Raw genomic sequence first — 22,711 nt, 5'->3', positions numbered from 1 at the left:
TGCAGAGGCAGTGAAGAAAGTAGAGGAAGATGGGTTAAGGGGGAGGTGTGGTGAGAGTAGTAGAGATATATACCAGTACAGAGGGAGAGGCCAAAAAGTGATATAAGTTTCAGTAAGATTGGATATTTAGCATTTATAGCAATGGTTATCAACTGTACTGCAGGGATGGAATGGAAGTCGCAGAAAATTAAGGTTGTGGTGGCACCTGCAGAGAGGTATTTGGGTGTGTGAGACTTGACATCAGACGAGTTACAGGATGTGTTAAGTGGTGATGTCCCATCCTTTCAGGGTGATGGCATGATGTAGGAGTAAATACATTTAATTAGTAGAGTAGGGTGGTGTTCATTTTATTTTATATAATTTTGAAATTAGTGAGTGTAGTGTTAGATGGTAGCGTATTTTTATTTTTATTTTCCAAGCAAATTATAAGGGAGTTGCACTCCAGTCTCGTAGGTGGCGGTAATGCAACAAATTGGATGCCAACCGCCGTTAAACCTCATAAAAACCTCGGAAAAACCTTTGTTTATTATTTTCAAGATGGCGGCGGGAATGTATTTAGAACATTACCTTGACAGTAAGATAGTTTCCTTTTTTCATGTTTTATTCGTGAAATAATGTAGAATCCTACTAAAATATTGTGTAATGGAATTTGTTTGTGTATATTTGTTTTACTTGCACGCATAGCTACTCCCAGAACCAGTACCAGGGCTTAAGGAGACAAGAAGCCCAGTTACTGGTTCAGCTAACGTTAACGTTACTACATAAAAAAGCACAGGGCAAGGGACAAAGAGCAAGCTAACTTACGTTAGCTAAGTTAGCGCGCCTGCAACCAAAGTTAGCTAGATGGCCAGCTAACAAAGCGGTGCATAATTATACCGTTCTTGATCGACTCTAAATGACTTTGTTGTATCGTAGGGTTCTATTCAGTGGTATCCCCACGTTTACGCAATAACAGTTATACATATTTATAGACCAGCATTGACAATTTTAGTAACGTTACCTAACACACACAAGAAGCTAGCAATGTTGCAGCCCACTGACGCTGATGGTACATACTGGTGTATTTGGAACCCGGTATATAACGTGATATACTGTACAACCTTGTTTTTCTAGGTATAGAAAATCTGCCGTTTGAGCTACAGAGGAATTTCACTCTTATGAGAGACCTGGACACACGGACAGAGGGTGAGAGACTCACACAGATCTGATATTATGATTGTTGCTGCTATCATAACAGGTAAATAGAAAACACTTATCCAGAGTGTCTAGGCTAAAGTCAGAAGTCAGTGTGCATGTAGCCCATGTGATGGTTGTATCCACAATTGACTATAAATTAATTCATCTCTTTCTCTCAGATCTGAAAGGGCAGATAGACTCTTTGGCTCGTGAGTACACGTCAAACACACACACCCTCTCCTCTGAGCAGAAGCTCTCCCTGCTCCGGCAGATCCAGCAGTCATATGGCAAGTGTAAAGAGTTTGGAGATGATAAGGTCCAACTGGCCATGCAGACCTATGAGATGGTGAGTAGGACCTTAAGATGGATACAGTAGACTGGGAATAGAAGCGCTGCTTGGGGTCCATACTAGTAATGAGGAAAGGAAAGGTGCTCCTTGGAGAGAGGTGTACCTCAGGTTGCAGGTAAGCTTTACATAGTGAAATGTGTGTTATATTCTCAATTAGCATGTTTGATGCAGCTGGAAATGGAAATGTTGACTACTTTCTGCTTCGACTCTGATTAGTTAGCCTAGGCAAGTTGAGATTTCTATCATTTCTACATGTAATATCTCAGTCAGAGTCCTGTTACTCATTATGACCCCTCAGGTTGACAAACACATTCGCAGGCTGGACACAGACCTGGCCCGCTTCGAGGCAGACCTGAAGGAGAAAAAGATTGAGAGCACAGACTATGACTCAACCTCCAGTAAGGGAATCAAGAGTAAGTTCTGTTCAGGCACTTTGTGCTCATTTTCATTCAATGTTGTCCCTTCAACCCAAATGTGACTTTTTAGTGTTGTCTCATTGACGTTCAACCCTATAGATAGCTGTGAATTGGGCCATGTTCATTATGGCATGCAATGGAAAACATTTAGCAAAAACAAACATTTGCTTACTCTTATTGGACAAGTCCAGGGAGTCCCTCCTTATTTATTTTATTAGTCTATTTTTTTCTGTTTGGTGCTTCATAAACAACCCAGGTAAGCTCCAAATGTGTCCATAGCCTAAAAAGTTTTTTTTTTTTTTTTCAGGTGAGCTCAGAGGGCCAAAAGAGAAGAAGGTGGCTCGCACAAGGTTAAAGGTGAAGTCAGACGACGACTGCAGCCCCAAAAGCGGACAGAAGAAAGTCAAACTAACACAAGCGTATGTACACTTAAAACATACGTTTCATAGGCTGATGCTTTGTACGAGGGATGCACAATATATCTGTGAACATATCGGAATCGGACGATATTAGCTTAAAAAAAAATGCCAACATCGGTATCAGCCCGATGTTAATAACTGATGTCAAAGCTACCGTGCATACCTATATAACATGATGTAATAACGCCACGTAAAATGTAGCGCTACACGTGCAACACAGCATTCCTAACCTAACCCACACAATGTCTGCTGTGTGGATCGAGCAGTCATTTGAAAGAGTAACAAAATGTCAGTGAGACAACTCAAAGGCGAAATCCATTAACACCAAGATAATGGAATTCATTGCCCTTGACAATCAACCGTTCTCTGTCGTGGTTGATGTTGACTTTCGCCGACTGGTCGAGCACCGGTACACAATACCAAGTGCGCTATTTTTCAGATGTTGCCCTACCGGAGTTACACAGTAATGGCGTCACTGCTATTAGCTTCACGACATACTATGGAATGCCGTTTGGGTCTTTGCGTGTCATAAAAGATTCAGTAGCACTGTCTAAGCTGGACAAAAAAGTCTGCAAACCGGCCACAAACGATGTGTTTACAATACCGCGTTGGCAATAAAGCATTATTTGATCGGCCGCAGCTTCTGGGGTAGCTAACTTTAGCTTGGTACCTACAACCAGCCTGAAAACAATGGCCAGTAGAAACTGCAGTCATTTTCAATATTCTTCGCAATGATTTTTGAATCCTTGTGACTAAGTATTGTTGTTCGCCTATTGAAATTGAACTTCAGATCCATGAAAATAAATAGCTAGCTAGCTACTTAACCCTGTTTCCCAAAGTTAACATTATAAGCAGCCAGCTAGCTTCATCTGGCGAGTGAGGCTCGACCAGACCGGGTTACATAGATGGGTCTGACCACCTTTAATCAATTAAGAACTGTCTTATAAATTAGGGTTAATTTAGATGATGACACCTAGCTATATAGTTAGCTAGCTAACAATAGCTACTGAAACAGATTATGTCGTGTTATTTGACACTTGACGTATATCTTTTTTGACATGCAAAGACCCAAACAGCGTTCCATAGAAATCCTGGTAGAGAATGAAAGGACTGAACAAATGAACAACAAAACATGGGTGGCAGGTAGCCTAGTGGTTAGAGCGTTGAATCCCCGAGCTGACAGGGTAAAAATCTGTCCTTGTGCCCCTGAACAAGGCAGTTGTCTAACTGTTCTTAGGCCGTCATTGAAAATAAGAATTTGCTCTTAACTGACTTGCCTAGTTAAATACAGGAAAAATAGATTTTAAAAATAAATAGGTTTTGATTATGTTTTACATTTACATACGTAAATCCCAACAATAACTTTTTGGTCAGTGTGTGTGTGTGTGTGTGTGTGTATCCTTTTATTTAACTGGGCAAGTCAGTTAAGAACAAATTCTTATTTACAATGACGGCATGGACAACGCTGTACTAGAATGCTTTAAAGGCCGCTAAAACTTTTAAGTTTTGGTTATCGGTAGCGGGTCAAAAATGTCATATCAGTGCATCACTACTTTGTACCAGATATAACCACGACAGCTCATTTTCATCTCCACTCAAATAACTCCCGTGAACCTAACCGAAATGTGCTGTTCTGGTCTTCTCTCACTACGTTTCTTACAGCAGCTTCTGATGCAATACATCTCTTCCTTTCAGTATTCATCCCCATTGTCCTCCCTTGTTGTCCTTAGGCCTGAGTTCACAGCCCCTACAGTGAACTTTGGGAACGTCCACCCCTCGGACGTGCTGGACATGCCCGTGGACCCCAACGAGCCCACCTACTGCCTGTGTCACCAAGTGTCCTACGGAGAGATGATTGGCTGTGACAACACAGACGTGAGTCCACAGCTTTCTGCCAATGACGATCTAGTGGTACATGAGCACTAGGTCCAGAGTTGAGGTCAGTTCTTTCAGTTCAGGAAGGAAACTGACATTCCAATTCCCTTTTTTTCTCATAGAGAGAAGCAATGACATCACGTCCTGAGATGACGGAATTGAAATGAACCCCAACCCTGATTGGGTCAACTATTCACTATGATCCAAATTATAACCTGATTTCTGGGCACTAGAATGTTCCTACAAAAAATACAACATTGACATGAATGCGTGATTTTTACCTAAAAGTTTGATTTATAAAATAGTGTTTAGAAATGAGCGATGGCTTTGGAATTTTTGGCACTTAAATCAAAGATGAATTAAGTAAAACCTAAATAAAGGCTAGTTCCTTTTGGCCCACTAGAGGGCAGTAAAGCATTATAAAAGTCTCTCCCAGCACTAATGGAATACTAAGCAGAATGTATTGTGTTGGACTCATTGCAGTGCTCCATTGAGTGGTTCCACTTCGCCTGCGTGGGGCTGACAACAAAACCCAGAGGAAAATGGTAAGTCAAGGAGAAGATGGAAATCAGGAATTTAGGATTGGAAAATATGGATTTTTCACCTATAACATGGAAGAGATCAAGACCAAGAATGTATCACCATTTATCTCTCACCCTTTCTTTTCTCTTTTCCTCTATCATTTCTTACGCCCAGGTACTGTCCAAGGTGTACTCAGGAGAGGAAGAAAAAATGAACCCAGAGACAATCATAACCAACAATCATAACGCTAGAGTTTACAAATGAGGGTTCAGTGTTTGTATTGGAACATGGGGAAACCCTCCATAAACACTAACATGGACCCAGCAGGGTCATGTTTAATAGGTCACACCGTCGCAAATTGTCAAAACCAAAATGAGCATTTCCTATTGGACAAGTCCAGAGTAGCCCTTCCCTGTATTAGTCCATATTCTTCAGTTCAGTGTCTAATGAACACGACCCCCCCCCCCCCCCCCCCCCCCCCCCACAGTATTAGGGTCCTGCTGGTCTGCCATCCTGTATAATTCTCGTTGTTAAACAGAAAGAAGCAATGATGGACATTTGACAGACGTTCCCCAATCATGACTATTATGTTGCATTTTATTTTTGACAGTTGCTTTAATGCCTTTATATGCAGAGTAATACAGGGACGTATACCCTTATTTTACAGCCGGTGGTTCTATATGGCTCTCAGCCACTCGGTTGCTTCATGACAGACTAACAGCGACTCCTACTTGATGCTTTTATACTGAACACTATTCAGCCCTGATAAACGCAGATCACATGTGTTAACTCTTATTTTCCAACTGTTCTCTTAATTCACCCCTGGTTATTTCCATATCAGACTTTTGGGGGACAGAACATTTATTGATTAAGCAGAGTCATTGATTAAGTTGATAGATTTGACTCAATGAGAATATACAGATCTAGATCTCCTAGTTCAGAATGCGGTCGGAAGCAAACTGGACAGAATTTCTCTCGCACATTTGCTTAAACAGCAATGACCTGTATTGCAGGTTGTTTGCACAAAATTAGTGCGCTGGAAATGGAATTGCTTAAAGGAATGTAGATGCTAACACTTTCAAATATATATATGGATGTTTTGATAGGCCCCAACTCACATCATTCAACAATGTCCTGTATATTTCTATTATGGAGAGGCATATCTTTGACTGGCTGTGTTTATGAAGAGCCTTATTGATCATTACTGTAAGAATAACCATTTAAAAGTTTCAGTTACTTGATACTTTGCTCAGTAGGTTTTGACTGGTGCCTCAAGAATATTATTTCAAGTTAAACTAATGAACATTTATTTTGTTGCCATTTACTTTTTGTATTCGAAGTGTAATTAAATACTGTACTGAAACATTGGGTGCTGTTTTTGGTGTTTTTCCATTTAAGCAATAAAGCTTTAAAAAAAAAATAAAAAATTGTAAAATGACATTTGTTTCTAGAAGTTGCTATATTTTCATTAGCTTAACATGTGTATTCCTGCTGTATTTCCTGCATGTAATATTTTTTGGGCCCAATGTGCGAGATGTCTAAGAAAGATAGACACATCTTTGCATGGATAGTATTGACAACATCAATCTGACGTCATCCAATAGTTTATCACTCTAAGATGTTCTTTCCTTCGACCCACTGTTATTTTGGTAGACATCAAATAACTTCGTAAGTCCAACATTGTACACAGCTGGCCCATTCCCTAAGTGTTAAATCCCTGTACTATTTCAAACCCCATCACCAACAGTGCAGTGTTCAATCTGACTAAAAGTCTCATCACTGCTCTATCATAGACCATAGCATGTCCTGTGCTTTCCAAAATTCCAGAAGGTGTCCGTCTTCCCTTTTTCATATGACACTAGTGAATCATATAAAATAAATGTGCATATAGAGGCAACTGCCAAAATAAAGGAAACACTTGTGTGAATGAGGGAGACAAAGTATATTGAAAGCAGGTGCTTCCACACAGGTGTTGTTCCTGAGAAATTCCTAAGCGAGTAACATTCCATGATGCTTAGGGTCATGTATAAAAATGCTGGGCAGACCCAGTTGCCCATTATTTTGGCCACAATGGCTATACCCCCATAGGATGACAATACCCCCATCCACTGGGCACGAGTGGTCACTGAATAGTTTGAGCATAGAAACAATGTAAACCATAAGCCGTCTCGGTCACGACATCTCAACCCAATTGAACACTTATAGGACATTCTGGAGCAGTGCCTGATACGTTTTCCACGACATCAACAAAATTATTACATTTCTCATGGAAGAATTTTGGAAGGATGCGACACCAGAGTTCCAGATACTAATGCGAAGGTACATTGAAGCTTTTCTGGCTCATGATGGCAGAATGCCCTATTAAGACTGTGGGGCGGCAGGTAGCCTAGTGGTTAGAGCGTTGGGCCAGTAACTGAAAAGTTTCTAGATCGAATCCCTGAGCTGACAAGGTAAAAATCTGTCGTTCTGCCCCTGAACAAGGCAGTTAACCCACTGTTCTTAGGCCGTCATTGTAAATAAGAATTTGTTCTTAACTGACTTGCCTAGTTAAATAATACAAATATTGGTGTTAGTTTTATTTTGGCAGTTACCTGTATGTGGAAGGTGTTTATGGGTGGAGATTATTAGGAATTGTTTTGTTTATTATATATACAGTACCATTCAACATTTTGGACACCTACTTATTCAAGGGGTTTTCTTTATTTGTACTATTTTCTACATTGTAGAATAATAGCGAAGATATCAAAACTATGAAACAACACATATGGAATCATGTAGTAACCAAAAAAGTGTTAAACATATCAAAATATTTTTTTTTCTTTTAGATTCTTCAAAGTAGCCACCCTTTGCCTTGATGACATCTTTGCACACACTTGACATTCTCTGAACCAGCTTCACCTGGAATGGTTTTCCAACAGTCTTGAAGGAGTACACACATATGCTGAGCACTTTTTGGCTGCTTTTCCTTCACTCTGCGGTCCAACTCCTCCCAAACAATCTCAATTGGATTGAGGTCGGGTGATTACAGAGGCCAAGTCATCTGATGCAGCACTCAATAACTCTCCTTCTTGGTGAATTAGCCCTTACACAGCCTGGTGGGGTGTTGGGTCATTGTCCTGTTGAAAAACAAATGATAGTCCCACTAAGCGCAAACCAGATGGGATGGTGTATTGCTGTGGTAGCCATGCTGGTTACGTGTGCTTTGAATTCTAAATAAATCACAGGAAGTGTCACCAGCAAAGCACCCCCACACCTCCTCCTCCATGCTTCACGGTGGGAACTACACATGCGGAAATCATCTGTTCACCTACTCTGCGTCTCACAAAGACACAGCGGTTGGAACAATCTCAAATTTGGACTCATCAGACCAAAGGACAGATTTCCACCAGTCTAATGTCCTTTGCACGTGTTTCTTGGCGCAAGCAAGTCTCTTCTTATTATTGGTGTCCTTTAGTAGTGGTTTCTTTGCAGCAATTCAACCATGGAGGTCTGATTCAAGCAGTCTCCTCTGAACAATTTATGTTGAGATGTGTCTGTTACTTGAACTCTGTGAAGCATTTATCTTGGCTGCAATTTCTGAGGCTGGTTACTCTAATGAATTTATCCTCTGCAGCAGAGGTAACTCTGGGTCTTCTTTTCCTGTGGTGGTCCTCATGAGAGCCAGTTTCATTATAGCGCTTGATGGTTTTTGCGACTGCACTTGAAGAAACTTTAAACGTTCTTGAAATGTTCTGCATTGACTGACCTTCATGTCTTAAAGTAATGATGGACTGTTGTTTCTCTTTGCTTATTTGAGCTGTTCTTGCCATAATATTGACTTTTACCAAAGGCTATCTTCTGTATACTACCCCTACCTTGTCCCAAAACAACTGATTGGCTCAAACTCAATAAGAAGGAAAGAAATTCCACAAATGAACTTTTAAGAAGGCACACATGTTAATTGAACCTCATGAATCTGGTTGAGAGAATGCCAAGAGTTTGCAAAGCTGTCATCACGTCAAAGGGTGGCTACTTTGAAGAATCTCAAACATAAACTATATTTTGATTTAACACTTTTTTTGGTTACTAATTCCATATGTGTTATTTCGTAGTTTTGATGTCTTTACTATAATTCTACTATGTTGAAAATAGTCAAAGTAAAGAAAAACCCTTGAATGAGTAGGTGTGTCCAAACTTTTGACTGGTAGGATATGTCATCCCAGAGTAGAGTGTATTCAGTAGCTTGGAAGACCATGAGAAGGTTATCGGCCATATTTTTAGGTTGACCTTTACTTCACCTATGTGACTTAACTACTGCAAGGGTTCAAATGTGGGGTGCTGGAGAGCTACTCTAGCTAGGCCTATGTGTTGTCATTTCAACTCATCTCCATTCAGTGATTCAGTGACCATACAGTTGAAGTCGGAAGTTTACATACAGTTAGGTTGGAGTCATTAAGACTTGTTTTTCAACCATTCCACAAATTTCTTGTTAACAAACTATAGTTTTGGCAAGTCGGTTAGGACATCTGCTTTGTGCATGACACAAGTAATTTTCCCAACAATTGTTTACAGACAGATTATTTCTCTTATAATTCACTGTATCACAATTCCAGTGGGTCAGAAGTTTACATACACTAAGTTGACTGTGCCTTTAAACAGCTTGGAAAATTCCAGAAAATTATGTCATGGCTTTAGATGCTTCTGGTAGGCTAATTGACATAATTTGAGTCAATTGGAGGTGTACCTGTGGATGTATTTCAAGGCCTACCTTCAAACTCAGTGCCTCTTTGCTTGACATCATGGGACAATCAAAAGAAATCGGACAAGACCTCAGAAAGACAATTGTAGACCTCCACAAGTCTGGTTCATCCTTGGGAGCAATTTCCAAACACCTGAAGGTACCACGTTCATCTGTACAAACAATAGTACGCAAGTATAAACACCATGGGACCACACAGCCATCATACCACTCAGGAAGGAGATGCGTTCTGTCTCCTATAGATGAACGTACTTTGGTGCGAAAAGTGCAAATCAATCCCAGAACAACAGCAAAGGACCTTGTGAAGATGCTGGAGGAAACAGGTACAAAAGTATATATATCCACAGTAAAACGAGTCCTATATTGACATAACCTGAAAGGCCGCTCAGCAAGGCAGAAGCCACTGCTTCAAAACCGCCATAAAAAAGCCACACTACGGTTTGCAACAGCGCATGGAGACAAAGATCATACTTGTTTGAGAAATGTACTCTGGTTTGATTAAACAAAAATAGAACTGTTTGGTCATAATGACCATTGTTTTGTGTGGAGGAAAAAGGGGGAAGCTTGCAAGCCGAAGAACACCATCCCAACCGTAAAGCACGGGGGTAGCAGCATGATGTTGTGGGGGTGCTTTGCTGCAGCAGGGACTGGTGCACTTCACAAACTAGATGGCATCATGAGGGAGGAAAATGATGTGGATATATTGAATGTGCATCTCAAGACATCAGTCAGGAAGTTAAAGCTTGGTCGCAAATTAGTCTTCCAAATGGACAATGACCACAAGCATACTACCAAAGTTGTGGCAAAATGGCTTAAGGACAACAAAGTCAAGGTATTGGAGTGACCATCACAAAGCCCTGACCTCAATCCTATAGAACATTTGTGGGCAGAACTGAAAGCGTGTGTGAGCAAGGAGGTCTACAAACCTGACTCAGTTACACCAGCTCTGTCAGGAGGAATGGGCCAAAATTCACCCAACTTACTGTGGGAAGCTTGTGGAAGGCTACCCAACACATTTGACCCAAGTTAAACAATTTAAAGGCAATGCTTCCAAATACTAATTGAGTGTATGTAAACTTCTGACCCACTGGGAATGTGACGAAATTAATAAATCTCTCTACTAATTATTCTGACATTTCACACTCTTAAAATAAAGTGGTGATCCTAACTGACCTAAGACAGGGGATTTTTTTACTAGGATTAAATGTCAGGATTTGTGAAAGGCTGAGTTTAAATGTATTTGGCAAAGGAGTATGTAAACTTCCCGACTTCAACTGTATCTGCAGAGACATTGATTTGTATTGATCCTGCAGCCATTTACGTTTTGTTACTCATCAATTTGTCAGCTGTAACACTCCACATTCTCCAAAGTTCAGTCTAGTCAAGACATGTTGAAAGCCCAAATAACAGCCCTAAAAATGTCATGTATTGGGAACCGGAAAGGACGGTGCCAATTTTAGTTGGCATATGGGTTTATCGAACTTATATGACATGAATGATGATATCTTGACAGAGTTGTGCTGGAGCAAAGACCAGCATTTTACTCTAAAGGAATGGAGTTGGAAGGCTTTGGTGTACAAGACGTGCCTTAGGGAGTTAAACTCAATCGCTACACTATCCCCCGAATCCCCCGAATTCGCAAAACTACATCTGCCAGTGTAATCAAGAGGGACTTGGTATAGAAAAATGTGGGGAGGAAGGGGGTAATGTAGTGACAGTTGACAAATTTATGTCAGATGTAGTTTTGTGAGCTAGAAGTCTATGCAGATATGCAGAGCAATTGACTACTCTGACTGAATTAAATTAGCTTTTTGGTGACTTTGGGTTGACATCCAAACTGTGCACGCAGATACTGCAGATGCCAAACAGCTGGCAAAGTCCACTTTTCAAAGGCACACTGGCGGTACCTTTGCCATTGGCCATGCTCTGGGCTGTGCACTCACAGATCTCCTCACTATTCAGACATCATGAGAGTGGGGCAGAGAGTCTTGTAAAATGTCAACCACCAGTGGAAACAAATGTCTTTCTCTCTCACCCACTTGTTTCCCCTCTGCAGGTCTCTTTATGATTGGTCACAAGAAGTTCACATTAATCAACTGTGAGCCTCATTAACTGTGGGATTTATTATTTAGTTAATTTGATTCAGACTGCAGTAAATTATCCCAGAGAATGCTCAATTCATACAGCATATGGGCAAGGATATTCAGGTAATAATACTGTAAGGACCCTGGGTTTATAAGAGCGGAAATCGATTCTGCCGCATGAGCATGCGGACCTCGGGCTCGAAGGTCGAGAGTTCGAGACCTGCTCCCTGACGTTTCATTACAATACATTGTGCTGACTATAAGCCTACAAGTATTGTCAAATTAGGTATATGAAAAGTCAACACATCCTAGAGGATGACTGTTGGATGTGTCAATGTTGAGAAAGGATATGATCAAAAATCATATAGGCCCATGCAATGTTGTTTCTGAAAACATTCCTCAATGGTGTGCCTAGTCTACACTGTACATATGCAAGATGTACACTAGCAACGTGCACCACATAGTCACATGCCCCAAGTCTCAAAGCATCATATTTGAGAAGAGACCCCTTGACTCTAAACAAGTAGCCTAGTACAACAGAATTTGAGTCTTACCTTGGCAGGGTGCCAATTTAAAGGCAGAGCGATATGATATAGATGCAGAAATTAAACAGCATAGTGGGTCAAATCCCGGAACAACTAAGAGCGTTGAAGTGCGAGGCTCAACTTCTCCGCTGTTTAATGTCCCATGGCTACCAGGCAGCGATAGCGTAAGTGCACAAGCACAGACACTCCGTGTGAGAGCGGACTGAGTCATCGACTGAGTCATCGACGGACAGATTGCTATAACGTATGATGTGGTAAGCTGATATGAACATTTTTATTTATTTATTTTATTTTATTTCACCTTTATTTAACCAGGTAGGTCCGTTGAGAACAAGTTCTCATTTACAACTGTGACCTGGTCAAGCTAAAGCAAAGCAGTGCAACAAAAAACAACAACACAGAGTTACACATGGGATAAACACAAGTACAGTCAATAACACAATTGAATAGAACAATATATATACAGTGTGTGCAAATGGAGTAAGGAAGTAAGGCAATAAATAGGCCATAGTAGCGAAGTAATTACAATTTAGCAAATTAACGCTGGAGTGATCGATGTGCGCTTTGGGGATGACCAGTGAGATATACCTGCTGGAGCGCATGCTACGGGTGGGTGTTGTTATGGTGACCAGTGAGCTGAGATAAGGGGGAGCTTTACCTAGCAAAGACTTATAGATGACCTGGAGTCAGTGGGTCTGGCACAAATATGTAGCGAGGGCCAGTTGACGAGAGCACACAGGTCGCAGTGGTGGGTGGTATATGGGGTTTTGGTGACAAAACGGATTGCACTATGACAGACTGCATCCAGTTTGCTGAGTAGAGTGTTGGAGGCTATTTTGTAAATGACATCGCCGAAGTCAAGGATCGGTAGGATAGTCAGTTTTACTAGGGTATGCTTAGCAGCATGGCTGAAGGATGCTTTGTTGTGAAATAGGAAGCCGATTTTGGATTGGAGATGCTTAATATGAGTCTGGAAGGAGTTTACAGTCTAGCCAGACACCTAGGTATTTGTAGTTGTCCACATATTCTAAGTCAGAACCGTCTTCAAAGCACCACAAATGTCAGACTTTGATGACAAAGTTTGATGACAAAATTCTTCCACGAAGAACCGCCGCGCCACCTTCCTGTTCAAGTGAGCACAGCACAATAAGGTGAGTCCAAAAAGGTATTGTATGCTGCTGCATAAATTATGCAATATTCCAGGGAGATATGTATACTGTAGCCAAGAAAGTAATACTAAGTGTATGTTGTGTAGTAAGCTGTTAGTAGCCCATGTGCTACACCCTAATAATTTGGTCCCTTTTCCCCTCATAATTCAGCTTACTGTTCTGACTTGGTGGTGCACATGTAGCCTTTAGCATGTTTTTGAGAAATGTAATCATTGGATATTGTAAGAGCTTCCTTTGTCTGCTTATATGTTCCCTTTATTTATTATACGGTTCTGACTTGGTGTACAGGGAGGATACTGTAAGAATGGCCCATGTTCTGAATTATGTCGCTGTACATTTCAAAAGTACTGAACAAATTGTTATATTGACCACGTCATTTGATGTAATTTTTATAAAAGTCGCGTTGTCCGAGAGAGATTTACATGGTTATCAAAATGTTACGCCAGGGCAAGCCTACACGAAACACAGCCCTTATTTTAAGTGTTTCTAATATTCCCAATGGGAAAAATGAATGGTGGGAAAACAATTGGAACCATTTCCCTGTTTGAATGCTAGGTTTTATGGGTACCTCTACCTCTATTGTGTCACACCCTCTAGAAATGTATTGCCAGATCAATAATAAATTGGCTTTTAGTCCATGCGTATAAAAAATTGACAAATTAGTTAATCAATCCATCCAAACCCATCATTTTAATTGATTAGTATATGAATGAAATATAAAATTTGACTGAAAATGATTTCAAACATGATTTTGCCAAGATGCACCCACCGTCCAAATTAATGGTGTAGGTTTTTAGTTCTGTACTTCCTTGTCGATTGATAAGCGACAACGACCTTGACATTCTGACAGGGCGTGCGGGCGCGGAGGCGTGTCCAAGGACTCAATGGGAAGATAAAATGCGAGCGCACGTTTGCTCGTCCACGCTTCCCCTTGCAAACAAGTGGACAGACAGAGGCTATACAAGAACGGTACTTTAACATTTAGTTTGTTATGCCTTCAAAACTAATTTTAATTCAGTTTCATGTATGTGATCTACGCACTACTCATTGTAGGCATACGCTTATCTGGCGTTTTTAATTGTTTTCTTTTATGACTTTGCGGATCGTGTTTTTAAATGTTTTCTTTGGCATGCATATTTAGTCGCTTCATTTTTCTTTCAACGTTTTCCAAGACTGTTCAACTGTGTACATTTAATAAATGACTCATTGCCACAGACTAGATTCTCATGGCTATTTTAATATTTTCTTCTTTCTTTAACTTGATTGACGAACATCGTCTCTCAAACTCAGTCCTGGGGACCCCAATTAGTGGACTTTTGTTTTGTTGCTTTCACGACACAGCTAATCCAAATAGCCTATTTGATCATTTGAATCAGCTGTCTACTGCTAGGGTGAAAGACAAAACTAGTTTAAGTAACACTGACATTCAAATGTTGCATTATGCTCATATTACTTGTGATACGAAGTTAACTACTTTTTTACTTTCAGAGGACTAGACCATATCAGGCGAAATGGTGAAGATTGGGATCAATGGGTAAGTTGCTTTTGCTTAAATACTCTTGAATATTTTAACACTGTTTAACACAATTTTGACTTTTGTATTAAAGCTAGAGAATACGTTTTTAAAAGGTCACAAGAGACCTTGGCTTGCATTGCACAAATCCCATGATACAGTTTGTGTACTTAGGAACAAAGGTGGTGGACAGCCATACTGTAGCTACTAGTTCATAGGCCAAGTCTGGACACTTCCCCTGTCCATTCTCTACTTATTTATAGTTTTGGGTGTCACACTGCCTCTGCAACACTCACGTAGAAATCCTCTCAGCTGTCATGTCTTTATTCTATCTAATAATACCCTGTTAAAGTTCAGAGCTCAGATTGTCTAAGAGCTCCTCCAAACAGTCCTATCCTTTTAACCTTTATTTGGCCAATATATGGCTGTAAGTTGATATAGTTTTAAATGTAACTTTTTATTTAACTAGGCAAGTCAGTTGAGAACAAATTATTTAGGATGACGGCCAAACCCGGGCCAATTGAGCGCCGCCCTATGGGACTCCCGATCACGTCCGGATGTGATACAGCCTGGATTTGAACCCGGGACTGAAGTGACACCTCTTGCACAGAGTGCCTTAAATGGCTGCGCCACTTGGGAGTCCAATGACTGAATAATTGAGCAGCACAAAGATTAAAGCTGGATATGATAGGCCCTTTCTCAAATAAACATGAAGTCCAAGACAACCTGTAACATTGCCCATTTTAAACCGGAAACAATGACATGTCATTGTTCTGATTGACCTTTATACAGTGTGGAAGCTAAACATTCTTATCACTGAGTGCAATAAATCCTCCTGACTGTTCAGTTCCCTCAACCGATGTCATGGACGTGTTGAGTGACAACTTAATTGACTAGAACAGGGCTTGTTAATGGGATTGGATAACAAGGGTTTTGCTTCAGAACACCAACTGTTTACCTCCTAATGTTACCAAATGGGCTACTTGTTCTTCACTTTGTTTATACTCTGTTCTGATGCACTGAGTCCTTTTCTTGGTCAATACATTGACCCTTGTGAACAGGACACCCTTGTAGTTGGGGTTGTGTCGGCTTGCGTCACTGGACAAAGTTCAAATGAGTTTAAACATAATCACAATTCATGACAGTGAATCCTCAGTTGTATCTACTCTGTGAACTTGATTGTGATATACACTCCAAGACAGCTCTGCACTAATTGACTGCTGACAGTATCTACAAGGAAGTTAATACTTCAGCTGCCCAGAACTGACTTTTTAAATTCAGACTGAAAACAAGTCCAGTGTACTTTCAGTGTCATCTAGATTCATATGCCTTATTATTGACCATAAACATTTCTCAACTACTGAAACTGAAGTCTCCTGCATTCAGCATTTGACTGTGGTCCTGTCAGTAATCTGCTTAAGTTACAGTAACCATCAGACTGAATGTATTTCACCTATGTGGATTGCGCTAAACACTTCACTGACATTATGCTTAAACTAGACCTACCCAACTGATGGCAATGTGGCTTAATCTAGTTTAAACACTATGGAAAAATGTATTTGCTTTTGGTGGGTAATGTCACTAACTACACAGGCCAACCAAGCTTACATATCTGTCTTCTCTAACCTGATTATCCAATTTGTCCTAACCTGCACTTTCTCGTCACTTCTGGTCATGCTGCACCAACCCAACCATATTAGGCATGAGCAAAGGCTCTGGGCTGCAAATGTCAAGTATTGTTATCAGTCAAGGTTGGCAGGCCTTGTAGGGCTGCTGCCACCTGCTGGTATGATCATATGGATACATGGGGATTAATTGTAAAATGATCTGATTTCGCTTCTCAGATTTGGGCGTATTGGGCGCCTGGTGACCCGTGCTGCCGCCAAGAGTGGAAAAGTTGAGGTTGTCGCCATAAATGACCCCTTCATCGACCTAGACTACATGGTGAGAACTTTATACTACATTAAGTGCAGTACACTTAAAAAATTTAAACTAAACCTTCTCAGGTTTACTGTACCCTGACTGTACTTGCCCCTGTTTCCATAGGTCTACATGTTCAAGTATGACTCCACCCACGGTGTTTGGAAGCACAGTGAAGTGAAGCAGGAGGGTGGAAAGCTGATCATTGGGAACCTCCACATCACAGTTTTCCATGAGTGGGTTTTCCTTATTCTTTAAGTACATTGGTTCAAATTACACATTTGGATACTTTCCGCCACCCATATTAAGCTTAAAAGTTGACTAAAAAGCACTTTCAATGGTAATTTCTCCCTGGTTCTGCGAAACTGCCCCATTGACTCTTGGGCGTGCCAAGGCTGACGCTTGGGAGTGCTTGATCAGTCTAGACCACTTATGTTAGGGTGCCTATGGGTTTCACACCATTTGGAACCATTCAATATCTGTAATTGAATGATAGGTTTGTGGCTCTTAATCCCAACTTCTATCTTCAGGAGGGACCCCACTGCCATCAAATGGGGTGAGGCTGGCGCTGACTATGTTGTGGAGTCCACCGGTGTGTTCACCACCATCGACAAAGCTTCTGTAAGTACATCCGTTCACTAGCCGTAGGAAGGCTATCGTCACATTTTTATGTAGTTTGGGATATTGGCGAGCAGTCAATATAATTTTAGTAGGCATGTGCCGTGGCCCCGCTTTACAGTAACTTTTTTTACTTCTAAACTATTGCTTTTTAACATAGTTGGGGGGTTTTAAACTCTGTGCGTAAATGTTGTCTGGCTTGGTTAATCCACTGGCTTTGCTATTCCACAATGTCATTTTCCCTCTAACCCCAACTGCCACAACAGGCTCACCTGCAGGGAGGTGCCAAGAGGGTCATCATCTCTGCCCCCAGTGCAGATGCCCCCATGTTTGTGATGGGCGTCAACCACGAGAAGTACGACAACTCCCTGAAGGTCGTCAGGTAAGTTCCCCCCCTCCTTCGTTGCATCTTAAAAGAGCCGTGTTAATTCCCTGTGGCCAAAAGATGCTGTGTACATAGTTTCAGCCATTCTATCTCTGTGCTCTATTTAAACTTCTACCCCTCAGTCCAGAGGTAATACTATTTAAATAAATAGGCCATTTAAGCTGAGTCTGCTATGCATTTGTTGAACAATGTTTGTTTATTTAACATTTGCGCTGGTATGATAGTAATTATGTAATGTCCTCACAGCAATGCCTCCTGCACAACTAACTGCCTGGCTCCCATCGCCAAGGTTATCAATGACAACTTTGGCATTGTGGAGGGTCTCATGGTAAGAACAGACTTTCCTTCAGTGTTTGACTTTGTTGAAGTGCAGTACTTACTGGAATGTAAACTCAGCAAAAAAAGAAACATCTCACTAACTGCGTTTACTTTCAGGAAACTTAACATGTGTCAATATTTGTATGAACATAACAAGATTTAACAACTGACATAAACTGAACAAGTTCCAGACATGTGACTAACAGAAATTGAATGTGTCCCTGAACAAAGGGAGGGTCAAAAGTAATTCAGTATCTGGTGTGGCCACCAGCTGCATTAAGTGCTGCATGTCATGGACTGCACCAGATTTGCCAGTTTGTGCGGTGAGATGTTACCCCACTCTTCCTCCAAGGCACCTCTAAGTTCCCGGACATTTCTGCACGGGAATAGCCCTAGCCCTCACCCTCCGACCCAACAGGTCGCAGGCGTGCTCAATGGGATTGAGATCCAGGCTCTTCGCTGGCCATGGCAGAACATTGACATTTCTGTCTTGCTGGAAATCACGCACAGAATGTGCAGTAGGGCTGGTGGCATTGTCATGCTGCAGGGTCATGTCAGGATGAGCCTGCAGGAAGGGTACCACATGAGGGAGGAGGATGTCGTCCTTGTAATGCACAGCGTTGAGATTGCTTGCAATGACGACAAGCTCAGTCTGATGCTGTGACACACCGCCCCAGACCATGACGGACCCTCCAACAAATCGATCCCGCTCCAGAGTACAGGCCTCAGTGTAACGCTCATTCCTTCGATGACCATCACCCCACTTGAGACAAGATTGGGACTTGTCAGCGAAGAGCACTTTTTGCCAGTCCTGTCTGGTCTAGCGACAGTGGGTTTGTGCCCATAGGTGATGTTGTTGCTGGTAATGTGTGGTGAGGACCTGCCTTACAACAGGTCTACAAGCCCTCAGTCCAGCCTCTCAGCCTATTGTGGACAGTCTGAGCACTGATGGAGGGATTGTGCATTCCTGGTGTAACTCAGGCAGTTGTTGTCATCCTATACCTGTCCCGCAGGTGTGCTGTTCAGCTGTACTGATCCTGTGCAGGTGTTACACGTGGTCTGCCACTTGCGAGGACGATCAGCTGTCTGTCCTGGCTCCCTGTAGTGCGTCTTAGGCATCTCACAGTACGGACGTTGCAATTTATTGCCCTGGCCACATCTGCAGTCCTCATACCGCCTTGCAGCATGCCTAAGGCACGTTCGCACAGATGAGCAGGGACCCTGGGCATCTTGAGCTTTTTTTGTCAATAGAAAGTTATCTTTAGTGTCCTGAGTTTTCATAACTGAACTTAATTGCCTACCGTCTGTAAGCTGTTGTCTTAATGACCGTTCCAAAGGTGCATGTTTAATTGTTCATGGTTCATTGAACAAGCATGGGAAACAGTGTTTAAGCCCGTTCCAATGAAGAGCTGAAGTTGGATTTTTACAAATTATCTTTGAAAGACAGGGTCCGGAAAAAGGGAATTTTTTTGGGGAGTTAGTGTAAAGTGTGTACTTAGCATTTACATTATCAGTGTTAACATAAGGTAATTACAGCCCAAAATCAAATTGTCCAATTAGTGTATCAATCTATCCAAACCCTCCTGGTTCATTTATTAGTATATCAATGAATTATACATTTTTCTGAAATGTTTGTTATATCAGTCTGCGATGACTCATGGGCGTAACTCAAAAGTAGTCCATTGAGATGAACATTTCCAAAACATAGATTCTGGAATGTCATATCCATTTAATTTTGGTGCCCTCCATAAACCATGCCTAGACTAACATCCCTACCACTGGTTCCCCCAGAGCACAGTTCATGCCGTCACAGCTACACAGAAGACTGTTGACGGGCCCTCCGGTAAGCTGTGGAGAGATGGACGTGGTGCCAGCCAGAACATTATCCCTGCCTCCACCGGCGCCGCCAAAGCCGTGGGAAAGGTTATCCCCGAGCTGAACGGGTATGAACTAATCAGGATCACTTTAATGAAGGTTTTGACACATGATAAAGGCTGGGATTTATATGGCCCTAGTGCTTTTTTAGTAGTGACGTGTGTTTTTTTTTTTTCTTTTTTTTTTCCCCATACTTGAATTGTGCAATGGTGTGGCTCCTGAACCTTGTTGCTCTTTCTAACCCACAGCAAGCTGACGGGCATGGCCTTCCGTGTCCCCACTCCCAACGTGTCCGTGGTTGACCTGACTGTCCGTCTTGAGAAGGCTGTAAGTCTCCAACCACTTTAATACGTTCGCTTGTCTACTAGGGTTAAACTGGGTGTTTGGGATACGTTACCGGCATTACAGCAACAGGCACTTCATGTATGTATGGTCTACCTCTTTTTAACATGGTCGTCTGCTTTAGGCACCTTATGACGAGATCAAGAAGGTCATCAAGGCTGCTGCTGAAGGACCCATGAAGGGAATTCTGGGATACACAGAGGACCAGGTAAATTTCCTCAGTAACTCGGTCCCAGTCTTTTTTTTCTTTTTTTTTTTTTTTTCTTAGTGTCCACTTGTATACTTTTCCTTATGATTAAAACAATTAGATTAGTCTAAATCTGTCTACCAAACTGACCTGACGCCCCCCCCCCCCATGCATGTTTTGGTTTTTGCTTTGCACTACACAGCTGACTCCAACAACTAACTTATCAAGTATCTGAGTCGGCTGTCTAGTCCTCTGGCAAAAACCAAAACTTGCAGTTTGGAGAAACCCTTGTCTAAATCAGTGTTCTTGAACTTCAGTCCCAAGCCATTCTTTATTTGATGTATTCCAGAACTAGCACATCTGATTTGAATGAGGGATTATTAGTTGACAATTTGACTACTGTGCTAGTTCTGGAATGCATCGACTATGTGGCTGTAGTGCACACCAAGAACAGGCAACATTTCCTTACTCTAATGCCCGGGGCCTAAAGTCGGGCTGAAATGTCTAAGCGCTAAGTGCTTCCCCCCCTGCAGGTGGTGTCCACAGACTTCAACAGTGACTGCCGCTCCTCAATCTTTGACGCCGGTGCAGGAATTGCACTCAACGACCACTTTGTCAAGCTGGTCTCGTGGTATGTATGCAGGAACCTACACACCCTTGCAATCTCTCACCAGGTGTCCACTGACTCAATGTTTCATAGAGATGTACAGCGGTGTATTATTTGCATTGCAGTGAATGTTCTGTTATAACCTTGCCAAGGTCAGTGTAAATAAAATTATATATATATAAAAAAAAAAATGCAGAGCCTTGAGCAACATCGCAACTTCCCTTTTAATTAGATTTTCTATCAACAAGTTGATACCTTGTCAGGATCTAAAGCAGGCCAAAAATATTAAACACAATAGCTTATTAAATAGTGTCCTGTTATTGTGGGATGGTGAAATGCAACACAAGTGGGGGGGGGGGGGGGGCAATTTGAAAATGAATGACTTCTGTTGGACCACATTGTTGAATGCGGTTCATTGGTGTCACTCACCCAGATACAATTGTGAATTACAACAGTCATTGAATTAGTATAGTCTTTTCTGTAATTTGTATGGTTGTGTTTCTTTAACTTCTCTTTTCCACAGGTACGACAACGAGTTTGGCTACAGCAACCGTGTCGTTGACCTGTGTCTGCACATGGCCTCCAAGGAGTGAACACAACTCCAAACCCCCACATCCTTCTGAATGGACATCCCACCAGAGAAAAAGAGCCTGTAGGGAACTCCAAGGCAACATTTTCATTCAACGTCACCTCTAGTGTGGACTGAATATGATTTTTGCTTGAAGAGTATCTTTTTACTGCACTATGGCTTAATTTGCACTCCGACAATAAAGGTCCCGTTTGTGAAAACTGTCCACGTTCTTCCAGAGCACATTTTCGTTATGGCGCTCAACAGCATTCTGATTATCTTTATTTTTTGCAACAAAAAATCTGCTTTATTCCAGTTGGTGCCTAATAAAGCACCTTGCATGGACTAACGTCCCTAGCCCACAGTTCACGTCGCCATAGAACAGATGGGCACTCCAGTAAGCTGGAGGCGCACCAGATAGCACATCACTCGTGTCATTAAGGCTGTCCAATCCAGGACCACTGTGTCCCTAATAGGTTTTTATCACCTGTGATGGATAGGATTGGTGTACTGCTTTTCACTTGGCTGAAATCTCAATTCTAAAGCAGTCATAGGGAGAGGCATCTATGCAGCTGGTCTAAAGTAGTTGACGTACCCAACTGCTGTGACTTGTAAAAAAGGGTTTAACTTAAGATGAACTACAGTATTGAATGGATTCTTTGTTTAAATTTAGGACTTAGTGTGGTTCTAAATTAAACTTTGCCCTGTAAGCCGGCCAGCATGGCCTTGCGTGTACCCCCTTGTCTGTGACCTGACAACCCATCTAGTAAGTCTAGCCTGACTGATCCAGAACAGAGTAGCAGAATGAAATCGGACAGGTCAAGGAGGTACTTGGATCCAGACTCATGGTAGGAAATGTATTGTCTGTGGGCGTGGCAGTGTTTGGCACAAGGAGTCTGGGTGCCAAGCAAGTCTCAGTACTTCCTACATGTTTAGTGTAAATGAGGGTCAGGGTTGGTTCAATTCACTAAATCAACTGAAATTCCACATTCAATACTTCTCTAAAGCTATGTTTCTGTCAAATTGGCTACAGATTCCGCATTAATAAAACTGCCGTTGTCCCACCAGTTGTCTTTGCCCATCTT

At 41.7% G+C, this 22,711-nt stretch overlaps 2 protein-coding genes across 5 annotated transcripts; both read left to right on the top strand.

The window, feature by feature from the left end:
• Window positions 1-441: 441 nt before the first annotated feature.
• On the top strand, window positions 442-6,186 carry LOC110489314 (inhibitor of growth protein 4). 4 transcript variants are annotated; one of them, XR_016493620.1, is made up of 8 exons: window positions 442-574; window positions 1,114-1,185; window positions 1,356-1,522; window positions 1,824-1,938; window positions 2,249-2,360; window positions 4,091-4,235; window positions 4,358-4,780; window positions 4,932-6,186. XR_016493620.1 is itself a non-coding variant. In XM_021562034.3 (8 exons), the coding sequence occupies exons 1-8, from the start codon at window positions 463-465 to the stop codon at window positions 4,969-4,971; spliced, it is 825 nt and encodes a 274-aa protein (XP_021417709.2). In that variant the 5' UTR covers window positions 442-462; the 3' UTR covers window positions 4,972-6,186. The 4 variants fall into 4 exon arrangements, 2 of the variants coding, with proteins under 2 accessions (XP_021417709.2, XP_021417710.1); XM_021562034.3 differs by having other exon boundaries at window positions 4,719-4,780; XR_016493621.1 differs by having other exon boundaries at window positions 488-574; window positions 1,114-1,237.
• Window positions 6,187-14,213: 8,027 nt separating this feature from the next.
• Window positions 14,214-21,840, top strand: LOC110489300 (glyceraldehyde-3-phosphate dehydrogenase). The gene is made up of 12 exons (XM_021562009.3): window positions 14,214-14,262; window positions 14,782-14,827; window positions 16,651-16,750; window positions 16,853-16,962; window positions 17,257-17,347; window positions 17,611-17,726; window positions 17,976-18,057; window positions 19,839-19,990; window positions 20,171-20,249; window positions 20,389-20,472; window positions 20,985-21,082; window positions 21,582-21,840. The coding sequence occupies exons 2-12, from the start codon at window positions 14,805-14,807 to the stop codon at window positions 21,649-21,651; spliced, it is 1,005 nt and encodes a 334-aa protein (XP_021417684.1). The 5' UTR covers window positions 14,214-14,262; window positions 14,782-14,804; the 3' UTR covers window positions 21,652-21,840.
• Window positions 21,841-22,711: the final 871 nt, after the last annotated feature.

Source organism: Oncorhynchus mykiss, chromosome 30 (assembly GCF_057628025.1).
Source record: "Oncorhynchus mykiss isolate SJ-2025 chromosome 30, ASM5762802v1, whole genome shotgun sequence".
NCBI classification, from domain to species: Eukaryota; Metazoa; Chordata; class Actinopteri; order Salmoniformes; family Salmonidae; genus Oncorhynchus; species Oncorhynchus mykiss.
The sequence above is the reverse complement of the archived record's forward strand: the minus strand, read 5'-3'. Positions and strand labels throughout refer to the sequence as shown.

Bases quoted from the DNA above. Each gene is read 5' to 3' on its own strand.
- LOC110489314 (XM_021562034.3), top strand. From the start codon at position 463: ATGCAACAAATTGGATGCCAACCGCCGTTAAACCTCATAAAAACCTCG. The intron at 2,361-4,090 runs GTATGTACACTT...TGTTGTCCTTAG, and splicing joins AAAGTCAAACTAACACAAGC to GCCTGAGTTCACAGCCCCTA. The intron at 4,781-4,931 runs GTAAGTCAAGGA...TCTTACGCCCAG, and splicing joins ACAAAACCCAGAGGAAAATG to GTACTGTCCAAGGTGTACTC.
- LOC110489300 (XM_021562009.3), top strand. From the start codon at position 14,805: ATGGTGAAGATTGGGATCAATGG. The intron at 17,348-17,610 runs GTAAGTACATCC...CTGCCACAACAG, and splicing joins CCACCATCGACAAAGCTTCT to GCTCACCTGCAGGGAGGTGC. The intron at 21,083-21,581 runs GTATGTATGCAG...TCTTTTCCACAG, and splicing joins TTTGTCAAGCTGGTCTCGTG to GTACGACAACGAGTTTGGCT.